Genomic DNA, 13170 nt, shown 5'->3' with positions numbered 1-13170 from the left:
TGGCACAATTTCTGTAAATCTTATGCATTTACAAGTAACAAATTAAACATATATAGTTGATAGTTTTTCTGAAGGCACTCAAACTCCACCATGGAAAAACTCATCTGATATCCACGGGATATGCCACGTGCACTAATGGATTGAAGGAGGACACGTGGTCCAATGACGTAGCAAAATCAAGTATCATTAGCCAATGGCAATCCACATTTGGATTTGCGTATATCCGGCCCGTTTGCACATACTTGTACAGCCATATCCGACTCGATCCCTCCCCCAAGTCTTGTACAACCAATTGGTTCTCAACTCTGTGACAGAGACTCAGAGAGATCGAGCATGGCTTCCAACACATTGATGAGCTATGGCATAGCCACCAGTACGGCATTCCCATCAGTCCTCTCTTCCTCAAAGTCCAAATTCGCCGCCGCTCTCCCACTTCCTAGTGTTGGTGCCAATGCGTCGTCCCGCTTTACCATGTCCGCCGAGTGGATGCCGGGCCAGCCTCGACCTCCACACCTCGATGGCTCTGCACCCGGGTATGTATATATCTATTATTATATATAAAAACAGAATAATATAATTACAACGTTACATTTTATTCATAAATTAGACATTCTATCAATTAAATTTGAAGTTTTATATTTATAAAATAATAAATTTTTTAAAAATAATATTTCATTATGTTTATGAAGCAAAAAATCTTTTAAAATTAATGTTTTATTATGAATTATTATAAATTATAAATTTTATTTATTTTTTTACATATAAACATATAAATTAATTCAAGACTCCACCAAAAAAATATTAATTCAACATTTATATTGTTTCGTTAAATAAACTATCATATAAACCATTTTGAATTTATCTACTATAAAATCCGGTCTCTCTCTAAATTTATCTCTTTCATTTTATTAATAAAAGTATGCATTCTATCTATTAAATTTGAAGTGTTATATTTATAAAGTAATGATCCTTTTAAAATTAATATTTTATTATAAATTGTTATAACTTTTAAATTTCATTTCATTTCATTTCTTACGTATAAAGATATAAACTGTTTCAAGTCTCCACTCAAATACATTATTTTAACATTTATATTATTTTATCAAATAAATTATCCTATAAACCATTCTGAATTTTTCTACTATAAAATCTAGTCTCTCTAATTTCTCTCTTTCATACACATCAATCTGCGCATTGCGCTGGTCATTGGCTAATACTGATAATGGACGTACACAACAATTAAATTACAATTGGTTCTCTGAAAACCCGAAGAAAAAAGCGCAGCTTCAATATGTATTAATCATGATGTAAATATAAAGTTGCACGTGTTTAATTTTTCTGTGTGGCAGCGACTTCGGATTTGATCCACTGGGGCTTGGTGCAGTCCCAGAGAACCTTGAAAGATTCAAGGAATCAGAACTTATTCACTGCAGATGGGCTATGCTTGCCGTTGTAAGTTTCCGGCCTTTAGTTTCCTGATTGAAGTTTCTGAAATATGCTGGTTTATTTTCCTTTATGTGATTTCGATTACTGTACATTTGTAGCCTGGAATCCTAGTACCAGAGGCCTTGGGTTTGGGTAACTGGGTGCAAGCTCAAGAGTGGGCTGCTGTTCCAGGAGGTCAAGCCACCTACTTGGGAAACCCAGTGCCATGGGGTACACTCCCTACCATCTTGGTCATTGAATTCCTCGCCATCGCCTTTGTAGAGCACCAACGCAGCATGGAGAAAGACCCCGAGAAAAAGAAGTACCCTGGCGGTGCTTTTGATCCCTTGGGCTACTCCAAGGACCCCGAAAAGCTCAAGGAATACAAGGTCAAAGAGATAAAAAATGGTCAGAGCGCCCAACCTATATAGTCCTTAATTACAATCTTGATCTGCTGTTTAACTTGTTTGGATTATAAATTAACCATCTTTCTTGACTGCTGCTTAAGCAATATATATATATATATATATATATATATATATATATATATATTATATCATCTAATATCTGCTGTTTTGAAATGCAGGCCGGCTTGCACTGTTGGCTTTTGTGGGTTTCTGTGTTCAACAATCAGCTTACCCAGGAACCGGACCACTGGAGAACTTGGCTACTCACTTGGCTGACCCATGGCACAACAACATTGGGGATATCATCATCCCCAGATCACTCTATCCTTGAATCATGCAATTATGATCATACTTCCAATCTAAGAAATCGTGATGTAAGACTAAAGAGGCTAACTCATGTTGATTATGAATCTGGATTTCGTATCTTTGGTCTATATGTGTAAATCAATTTTAAGAAGGGATTATCTGCTGCCTGCATGACTTCCACTACTCTAGTTCCTTATAAAATTACCTCGAAAATTATTTGTTACCTAGCTAGATGGTCTAGTTAACTACGTATGGTCGAATTAACATTTCCAATTATCATTTTGCTGGTTTAAAATAAATGTTTGAAACATATAGTCAATCTGTTAGCCCCAATTGGCAGAAAAAAAACCCGCAATCCCTTGCAGTTATCCTGCATTTGAAAGAAGTAGTAGAAAAAAAAATAAATATAGTGATAATTTCTCCATTGCCGTAATAAATAAGATTTGAGAGATAATAGAATTTTTTTTTTCATTTTATAAAGATAAAATTAAAAATAAAATAAAATAGGAGTAATTAATTGAGACACGCTCACTAAAAAAAAAACCTTCTTATTAGTTGTTCAGGAAAGAAAAATAATAATATAAAAACGCAAAAGGCTTTTCATAATTTTTTATTATGCATAATTATATAAAAAAAATTATATAATTTAATATTAATCGATTATATGGACCATTTTAGTGCATGATCCTCAATTAATGCTGCAGGCAAGCATGGAATTTTAACAGTCCCTTGATCGATCGGGTAATTATATAGCTCGCCCAACAAATTTAAAATAATAAAAAAATCTAATATTAATAAATATGTTACATTTTTTATAATAACATAAAAATAAGACGACAATACCGAATATAAAATTTTTCATATATAAAAGTGACTTTCTACTTTTTCCTACTGCATTTTCCCCTTCATGCTACAGCGAGAATTTTTTTTTTTTTTCTTCAAATATTTTGAACAATTTGCCGCGCCATTACATTTCTCATTTTATTTTATTATTATAATTTTTTAAATTCTCATTTAAAATATAATAAATAATTTATTTTTTAAAATTTTAAAATAATAATAATATTAAAAAATAATTTTACTCAATTTTAATTTTAATTTTAATTTATTTCATTTCATCTTAACTCAACAAACTATCTAAATAATATAATAATATTAAAAAATAATATTTTTTTAATTTTTAATTTTTATCTCAATTTATATTATTTCTGTTCAACAAATATTCAAACAGTAGCTTATTAAAGACGGTAGTAATCTTTTTCACAAATTCTTGATAAGTCGAAATTTGCTGTGGACTAGGACATTCTTTTTGTGTAGCAAGCTAATTATTACCTTTGGCTTTGGGTGATCAAAAGTTGCAAAAGTCTTCTCTGGCCCTCTGGTATTTATTTAAGCATTATTTTAAAAAATAAAAGAAAGTTAATTTTGGCATCTCCATTTTTTTCCCATCACGTGACTGGATGTTTAGGTTTTTTTTTTTGGAACAAACTGGATGTTCAGTTACATCATAGCCTTTAGTTTAGTTACTTTATAGCCTTTAGTTTTGGTTACATTACTTTAGATCCTAGTGCGTGCAGTATTGTACAACCAACAGACCGCAACCATATCTTAATACAACCATTAAAAATTACATAAGATAATTCAATAAACTAATATAATTTTATATAATTCATTATATTAAGTACATCAAATCACATGTACTTCTAATATTATTTTTATGTAATTTTTTTATAGTTAAAATCTAGAATATTTTATATATTTTAATTAAATAATGATAGATATAATTTTAGAGTATATAAATTTTACATTTTTTTTTAAGAAAAAATCGAGATCCATTATAAAAAAAAATTCATATAAATATAAGATTTATCTACTTCCGTAGCTACGTATGGGTAATATGGATTTGATGATGTGCTAGCTGGCGAACTCCATGTTAATTGGATCTTAAAAAATAAATAAATATTGTTTTCGTTAATAAATGACACAATTTTAAATCTATTTTATTTCCTTTCAAAAAAAAAAAAAAATCTATTTTATTTTTGTGAACACGGTTATGCCTTGTGGTAGTGCACAGGCCACAGATGAGTACTGTCTCTGTATCACCCCCGCCATGTCAATCAAATTACTTTGTTAGATCTTTCTGTCACATCATATCTGACTGACGTAATGACTTACAGATATAGAGGTAGTTATTTGATTAAATTATTTAATCTTACGTTCTCTTATTTCATCTTATTATTATTTAAATGAACTCTTAATTAATTAATTTAAATTCTATAATAATTAAAATTTGTACACGTCATTTTTCAATTAACTAAAAGATGTTGGTCCTTTTCTTATGGAAAAAAAAAAAACATAGAATATATATGCGACTAGGCGGCTACTAATACACGTAACTCTATTACACGACGGAGAAATTAAGGAATTTCATTTTCATAAGATATATAGATCATTAACTGCGACCGTACGTGTGGAATGAACGTACGGACTTTGTATTTTTAGGCACGAACCTTAGTTTTCACGAGACAACAACAGCAATCTTATAAGTATTCACGTACGTTTGCCTTGAAAATGTGATGGCAGTGAGGAAAAATGTTCGTAATTTTTTTTTTCTTCTGAGTAAAGCTTCTGGGCTTGTGGGTGTCTTAACAGTAGTATATGCGTTAACGACAATTTTTTTTTCTTTTTTTGCTCAAAAGGAGGATATATATGATATTTAGAGAAAATTTAACAGTCATGAATAGATTTTATATAAAATAAATTTAGAAATTTATGTAATTTTATATGATAAATTAAATCTATTTATAATAAAAATAAATTTACAATCTAATATATCGTTCATCTATAAATTTATTTTTATATGATATATTTATCACTAAACCTATCATACAACACACATATGGTATTGATTTTTATAATTGTACTGCCAATTTCTGAACCCAAGACAACTGTCTAATTGTTGTTTTTATTCGTTAAAGAATCTGAAGGATTAGTACTGACATTCTTAAACATTAAACAGTTAAACTTATATTATATGAAGATCGATCCATCCATCCAATTCCCTCTATACCTCTCTCATTTAAACAGTTAAACCCTAGTTCATGTTGTTATAAGAATAAAACTACTAGTGTTTACTTATTTTGATGCAAGCTAGAACTCCCAATTAAACTAGCTATCTAGGTTCTTAATGTTAATTTCTGGCCAAAAGGACCTAAATGAAAGCTACACGACATGATACACAAATTTAATTGAGAAACATCATTTTTTATCATCGAAATTGAAAATATATTTCAAAATTTAAAACAACAAATTAATATTTTAAAAATTAATTACGTATTGATTAATGAAAGAAGTAGCTAGCATTATTATTTCAACTAATTAATTACAACTCATCTTGAGGTTCTATTTAGATAGTGAAAATATTTCATTAGTATAATTTTATCAACTTTTTATATAAAATATAATAAATAATTTAAATTTTTAATTTCAAAATAAAACTAATATTTTATTTAATTTTTAATTTTTATCTAAAATCATCTTTTATCTTATATTCTCCTCATCCAAACCGCATCTGAGCTTATTTTCTACACAATCCCGGCCAATCGAGAGGAAGAAAAATAATTATTAATTGACGGGTCAGAAATTCTTATCTAGAAATGTACGGTTATAGGAGTGCCAAAAAAGGCATTCGATATTCCCATTGGAAATTGATAGAATCTACTTTTGACTTTAAAAAAAAAAAAAAGTAGAATAATATATAGGTGAGGTCATAACAAATTAATGGAGGAAATTGGAGCACCCCACAATTAATTTCACCCTATTTTTCTTCCACGCTAGTACGTACGTGGCTAGCCCTGCCCTTATGAGCATCGAGGAGAATTTTCCGTAGATTTATAGATATTATTGATCAATGAAATTGAAATTTGAAAAAATCATGCACCCAACATCCCATGCATATGTAATTGATTTCCCAGGAGATCTCGCAAAGGTGGTCCCCATTCTCTTTGCCCGACCAATCACGTCCCTTTTTGACCTGCTTTGACCACATAACATACGGACAATGATTCCCTGCAAGCCAATGAGAGAGAGAGAGAGAGAGAGAAGCCGGTAAGTGAGCGTGGTCCAGTCCTTGTATGGGATTCCCCAGTAGCCATAATGATAATCCTAGCTCACTGCAGCATAACACTTTTACTTTTCCCAGAATCCATGCTTTTCTTTCTCGATCGATGGCCTCGACATGGATCATATTAGTAGTTCAGATGCACCAAACAGAATCTCTCTCTCTCTCCCTCTCTCGTTCATACACAAGGTCCATCGCTAGCTATTTGCTAAGGTCCTATCCAGATAAGCCTAAGCAAAATCTAATCAGGGTTCGTTCTGATTAATTGGATAGCTAGCCTAGCATAGCAGCCATTCAGAACAATTCATTATAATGCTATCAAATATTGGACAGGATTCAGGAAGCAGAAAGCAGAGCTTTTTTTGCTTCTGAAAGTAGAGCTTGCGCCTAGCTAGCATGGTAAAAATTCTACATTGCTTACCTTAAAAGCAGAGTAGTAGATTGGGCGAAGTTTGTGGGTTTGTTCAAGCCTAGCTAGCTAGGGAGCTGCAATACAACTGGATCATTGCATGCCCTAACATCCAAATAAAAAAACACAATAGATCACGAACAATCGGCAGAGAGATGACCTAGAATCAGTTGTTTTTTGTACATATGCTTTCTTCAAGCACAAAACATTAGAGCAAACATCATCATGTACGACAAGTTAAAAGAGAAAACAAAAGGCCAACACTAGATCAATAGCCAATAATTTAGGCTTGTCAAACTACAACATTATTAATGATATGGTTAGCAAAAACTTGTCGGTAGAGGAAAAAACGAAACAGAACTAAAACTAAAACTAACTTTCCATTTTGACGATTCATTAATCCAACGGCATAGATTGCTAATTAGGGTTTCTTGCTTTGCATGATTAAAAAAAAAAAACTGGCTTATCAAAATGTGAAACAACAAGTACTGCTTCTCTTTAGGACATTAATCGCATGACCAGGCCGGGTCATGTGAAATGCCCATCAGACGGCGTTCAACAAGATGGAAGGCCAACACGGTAGCTGGAAGTTCCATGTTGTCAGTACACTTGTAATTTACCGTAAGTATTGGGCTCTATGATTTCACAGAAACCTCGTTACATGTGTGGTGAACTGATTTATGATCTCCTGGAAAGAAACCACATGAGACCATCTGTGATTTAGGGACTTCGATCTGCTATTCTCTGCAAAAAACATAGATATCAAGTCATCAAAACCCTAAACCCCCAAGTCATACTGCCATTAATGGAGGGGAATAAGAAGTGCTGCAGGTAATATTTGGACATGACAGAACCTGCAACTTTTTAAAATTACAAAGCTACCCATGTGAAATTAGGTCTAGAATATAAAAATGCTCTCCTTGAGATCGAAGAGAAAAAATAACGAAATTCGAAAAACTAATTCTATATATGTATAATACATGGAATATGCATGGCTCCTCATACGCCATCCACGGAGGCCATCGATGCTCCGATGGGCTCTGCAAATGGCATACAGGGAGCCAGGCACATATATGTGTATGCATGATCTCATAACGTGCATTTATTCATATAACTACTCCCTCAAACTAGAGAATCTTCCTACTAAGACCTTCTCTAATCCCGTCGTGTATGTATTTCCATATATGCATGCATATTGTATGAAAACATATATATGGAAGGACATAAAGTTCGCACGTCTATGGATAACATGAGTTCAAATCTAGCTAATCTTCCCCATGACCATGTCAAGGAAGGTGAATCTGCAGCAGTTTTTTTTTTTTTTTTTTTTGGGGGGGGGGGGGAGTAGGGGGGTGGGGAGGGAAATGAAGGAGACTCTAGAAGGGGATTAGATAGGTATATATTGAGGTTGAGGTTGTAAAAAGATTGAGGCAGATAGGAACTAGGTCATAATCAAATGGAGTTTCAAAGCCCCACAAACCCTATTGAATTGACAAAAAAACAAGCAAAGAGGAAGCTAAACTTAGGGGATTTAAGGTCCGGCTAGCTAGCTAATGTTGTGGGGTTTGTGTGATGTTTTCTGAAGGAAGATGTGGGGTTGGTGTTGCACCCCAGCTCCCCACTAGATATAGGCACCGAAAGAGAGAGACAGAAAGGCAGACACACAGACAGGGAGAGAGAGAGTGGGTTTGGTTACTAACCACGCAATTTCCCAAGCTAACCTTATGGTGTTTGAAATCTCCTTTTCTGGGTCGTAAAGTAATCGTTACTTTTCTCTTCTCTGAATATCATTTTGTCTGGGAGTGCTTGGAAGACATGGATTCCTCATCCCAGCCTCTTCTTCTTTTAAATAATAATAAATAAATTAAAAGTTAAAAGAAAGATAAAAAAAAAAAGGTGCAATACTACCATAATTTATCATCTTTTTCTTTTCCTCCGTCACTTCCTCTTTATGATCTGCCCTTTTCCTTTTTATCCCATCATAATTTATTATGCTGTTTAAGGGACAGGTATTCGCACTCAGCCCTTTTTGGTCAGGACTTGATCCATGCCACTTAATTTGATACCTAATTCGCCTTTTTATATAGATATATATATATTATATCGGTTCACTTAGGGCTCATTTGGATGTTAGAAGTAGCTCACTTCAATTCATTTTGAGATCTCATCTGCCATCCAAATGCTCTTTGAGCTAAGTTTACATCTGTAAAAGCATTTAATTCGTATTATACTGTAGACCGACGTAATCCATCCCTGACTTTGCAAAGGTTGCTGACTTTGTCTGTCATTGATTCTTGTGAAAAAAATAAATGAAAGGAAATGGATAAAAAAATTAAAGAAAAAGTAATATGAAAAAAAAACTTGAAAGAAAACGGAATTGTAAGAGTATTGGTATTGGATTAGCTAAATACTTTTTCATCTTCAAATTTAGCAAACATCATTCATATTTGCTCCACATTGAATTAGCTAAATTGTTTTCATCCAAACTATAAGTTACAGTAAATCCATTCTTCTTTTCAAATATGAAAAGAACTATAGCAAGTCTAAAAGTATTTTTTAAGATTATTATATTATAGATATGATATTTTTATTCATATGAGATTTTACTATCTATATATATATATGAGATTATTATATTATAGATTGTTAGATTGTGAAAATAAAAATGAATATGATTTGTTGGAGGTTATTAAATATTATGAAAATAAAATAAAAATTAATAAAAAAATATAAATAATAAATAATAATAATATTTTATTATTATAGAGAGTGTGATGACTAATCCAATGTAGACTTCAAGTTTTGAATGATTAGCTAAAGGTGAAAAAGTTACATATTAGTCAAAATTTGAAGAATAAGATAGTCAATCCAATGCTAATGCTCTAAATACTATGAAAATGAAAAAAAAAATAATGGCTACTCCAGCTCCACGTTTTGAGTCTTTGACCATTGATTTCGTTGGTGCGAATGCTTACAACGCATACAAATGCAAAGTTTTTTTCTTTGCTGTATTTGGCGCCGAAAGAGCAGACTATTTCGATTTTTCTTGTCAGATGAACAGTATAAAATAATGGTGGGATCCATTTCTTTTACAACTTTCCATAAATATATCTACACTCATCTTAACATCCAAACACACTTTAAACTCATATTAAGTAGACCCCGTCTAACTCATTCAACCATCTCAACTTACTACTATCCATAAAGAACTCAACTCAGTTCAACATCCAAACACAACCTTAGTGATCAGCATGCATGCATCCCGGATTTCTTAATATAAAATTATAAATTAGCATTTATCTACATACATACAAAGTCTTCACAATTTTCTCATATCATCATCACATATTGTATGGATCGATCAGTTTAGTTTTCTTGAATAGATCTACAAATAATATTATTAAATCACTCCAATCGAACGTGTCCAATATATATATTTATATATATATATATATATATAATTAGGCATAAAATCATATCCAAATAGATCCATTATATCCAAGCTAGGCATTATTAATCATAATAGAATTTTGGAGTCCAAAAATTAATTATTTTCTCGTGAATTTGTAAAATTCTCCAATATTATATATGTTATATATCTAGCTAATCAGCTTAATTATTTTCCATTAATGACCAAAACATTTTGGCTTTCTCGCTAGTTTATTTTCAAAAACCCTCTCATACATACATATATATATATATATATATATATTTATATTTATATACACACAACACAACCTGCATGCACTCGACTGATCATCATTTGATTTTCAGTCATGAGCGACTTAATTTAATTCATGTATGTCCTCTCTGATATTCTAGCTAGGTCGCGCGTCTCTTTTTACTAAACAAATAATATTAATTAGGAATATGTCAGACCTCTTCTCTTTGTCTCTTTACATGCGTGTTTATTCGATTTGTAGAAAGAAATTGGCCCTTTAGAATATTGAGAAACGTACTTTTTAAGCAAAGCAATAGATACTGTTCAGAACGGCGTCCGTTGCATGCGTCCATTAACCAGTGGATCATGTAGATCAAGATCATGCATGTGAGGCACCAAAGGCGATATCATGTATTACATCTAACCAGCTGGTAGGCTTTTGCAATATTGCTTTCTGAAAAAGTACTAGTACTACTGTTGCTGATCAGTTCTTTTTGCCCTACCTGATGTATGCATGTATCCAGTGGAGATCAAACCCGGCCCCATGCCATACTATATATATATATATATATATATATATATATATATATCAAACTATAATATTCTTATCCCAGCTTAGGGGAAGGATATTGATCATATTGTTAATTAAGGGAAAAAATGAATGAGACCTCATGTGAATTACTTAGATCCTTTGAAATTATCACAATTAATCCATAGATCAGATGCAGGCCAAGATGTTAGCTGGTGAGTGCTAACTGCTAATTATTTCAAGTCTAACACATGAGATTATATTGTTTTACTCATCATATATAATATATATATATATAGTGATAATTAAAGATATAACACTCCTATAATGTAGCTAGCTTGTTTAGCATTTGATCTCAAGAGGCCTGCAGCTAGCTAGCTAGGACGACATGATAGCTTTAATTCATAGAAGAATTCAATCAATCATGCAATTTAACTGTGTCTTGCTAGTGGCTGGTGTAATCTATTATATAATATCTTATAAATATATGGGGACCTGTAGGAGTTTTTTGTCGGGAAATTTTATTGATCAACGTCTAGATAAAAACTTTTCGTGTAAGCATGTATATATATATATATATATATATATGTATGAAAAACTTTAAAATATAATAATAAGCTATTGATACATGAGTTTTAATAATAATTATATTGAATTAATTTTCTCAACCAACTCGACAACATTTGTGAATAAGTTTGGACTTGTTTTGCAAATATATAATTAATCAGCTGTCGAGGTTGAAAATCAAATAAGTTGGAGAACAAAATAATTAAATGAACCAAATTAAATAACTGATCAATCCTCGGTTCAAAGTCTCATTAATGGGGCGGGCTGGCCCGCGTCTGACAAAGAATGTGAAAGATAATTTTTTTTAATAAGAAATAATTTTTTTTTTTTTTAAATTAACTGATTATAAATAAGCAGTTTTCTTGTAATGCATATATCATCACAATTATAAAAACAAGTAATTTAATTATCAAGAAATAACATAGATTTGTAGAGGTAATTATGGGGTTTCTCCACACCATATATAATTATGGGGTTTCTTTGAAAGATATATAATTTCTAATCTTGGCAAGGAGGATGTGAACACAATCAAACCACGGTACATTCTCCACATGATGATGACTTAAAAGATCAAGAAGCTAGCACGAGGGATCAAAGAAGAGTTGTGGGGGGTTTCTTTTTATATTGTCTTGCTCTTTTTGTACATTGCTCCTTAGTGCTCGCGAGCAGGTCTTGTCGTCCCTACCACGTTGGATGTTCATCGATCAAAAAATGGTGCAATTGATGAGCCCGGCCATAAAAGTAATAAAAAGGAAGTTTCAAACTATATATCAATTAATTAATTAAAGCAAGCAAAATTTATATATTCATGAAGTACTACTACTACTGCTGACACAAACCCACACACAAAATTAAAGCTAGCTGTGCGCTATATGATCTATACTAGAAGGTCATGCTTTAATTTGATATCATGAACTCCACCACTGCAGGCCACTGGCATATATATTGGGAAGTAATTTATTAACTACAAATCTAAATTTAATTATGTCCAGTTGTATTAAAATGAAATAGAAAAAGCAGGAAAGGACATGTCCTTAATTATTGGGAGACATGAGATTTAGATTTTTCGATGCAATAAAGGATATGCATGAGACATTAATCTAATAATTCGTTAAAGGACTTCATTTCATTTTGTTTATAAAAAGCTTAATTAATTGATTGGTTTCTCCGCAATCAATGCCAATGATGGACGTTACTTTAAAGAAGGTCATGTTTAATTTTAGGTCTAATCTTGAAATTAATTCTACACTAAAGTAATATTTAATAAAGCTGGGCAGCATTAATATTGATAAAAATCACTCAACAAGATGCATGACCACTTTGTCTGGAGGTTAATTAATTACTTCGAAGTGAAACCAGACAAAGTAAGAGTTACTCAATAGGTTTAATAATTATGGGAAAAATTAGAATTAACAAGAGATCGATTGATCTGAGATTCTGAGGGTACTTGTCCATGACAAGTGACAAGTTACCTGAAAAAAAAGCAATTCATGAAATGGTGCTGCATGCATGCATGTCGACAATAAATTGAAGTTGCGATTGCGATGGATTCGGGCAACTTTGTGTCTTATATCAAATAGCGACAACTTTCTCACAGACCACACGTGACTATACTGCTTTGAAGGCTCAAATCATCGATCTTGATCTACACCCAAATATATATATATATATATATATATATATATAGTCAGGTTGCGAGTTTGAAACAAATTTATAATTAGCAAGCTAGCTAGGCTTATATCATGC

General features: G+C 31.9%; 1 protein-coding gene and 1 long non-coding RNA gene across 2 annotated transcripts; one reads left to right on the top strand and one right to left on the bottom strand.

Annotated features, from left to right (window-relative positions):
- Positions 1-220: 220 nt before the first annotated feature.
- LOC109006875 (chlorophyll a-b binding protein 6, chloroplastic-like) lies at positions 221-2361 on the top strand. The gene is made up of 4 exons (XM_018986288.2): positions 221-533; positions 1350-1452; positions 1545-1833; positions 2012-2361. The coding sequence occupies exons 1-4, from the start codon at positions 334-336 to the stop codon at positions 2161-2163; spliced, it is 744 nt and encodes a 247-aa protein (XP_018841833.1). The 5' UTR covers positions 221-333; the 3' UTR covers positions 2164-2361.
- A 4720-nt stretch (positions 2362-7081) lies between these two features.
- Positions 7082-8002, bottom strand: LOC109006869. Its single transcript, XR_001998706.2, has 2 exons — positions 7904-8002; positions 7082-7411 (listed from the first exon to the last, which is right to left on the bottom strand). It is a non-coding gene; the product is annotated as an uncharacterized LOC109006869 (long non-coding RNA).
- Positions 8003-13170: the final 5168 nt, after the last annotated feature.

This window comes from Juglans regia, chromosome 12 (assembly GCF_001411555.2).
Source record: "Juglans regia cultivar Chandler chromosome 12, Walnut 2.0, whole genome shotgun sequence".
Taxonomy (NCBI): domain Eukaryota; kingdom Viridiplantae; phylum Streptophyta; class Magnoliopsida; order Fagales; family Juglandaceae; genus Juglans; species Juglans regia.
The sequence above is the reverse complement of the archived record's forward strand: the minus strand, read 5'-3'. Positions and strand labels throughout refer to the sequence as shown.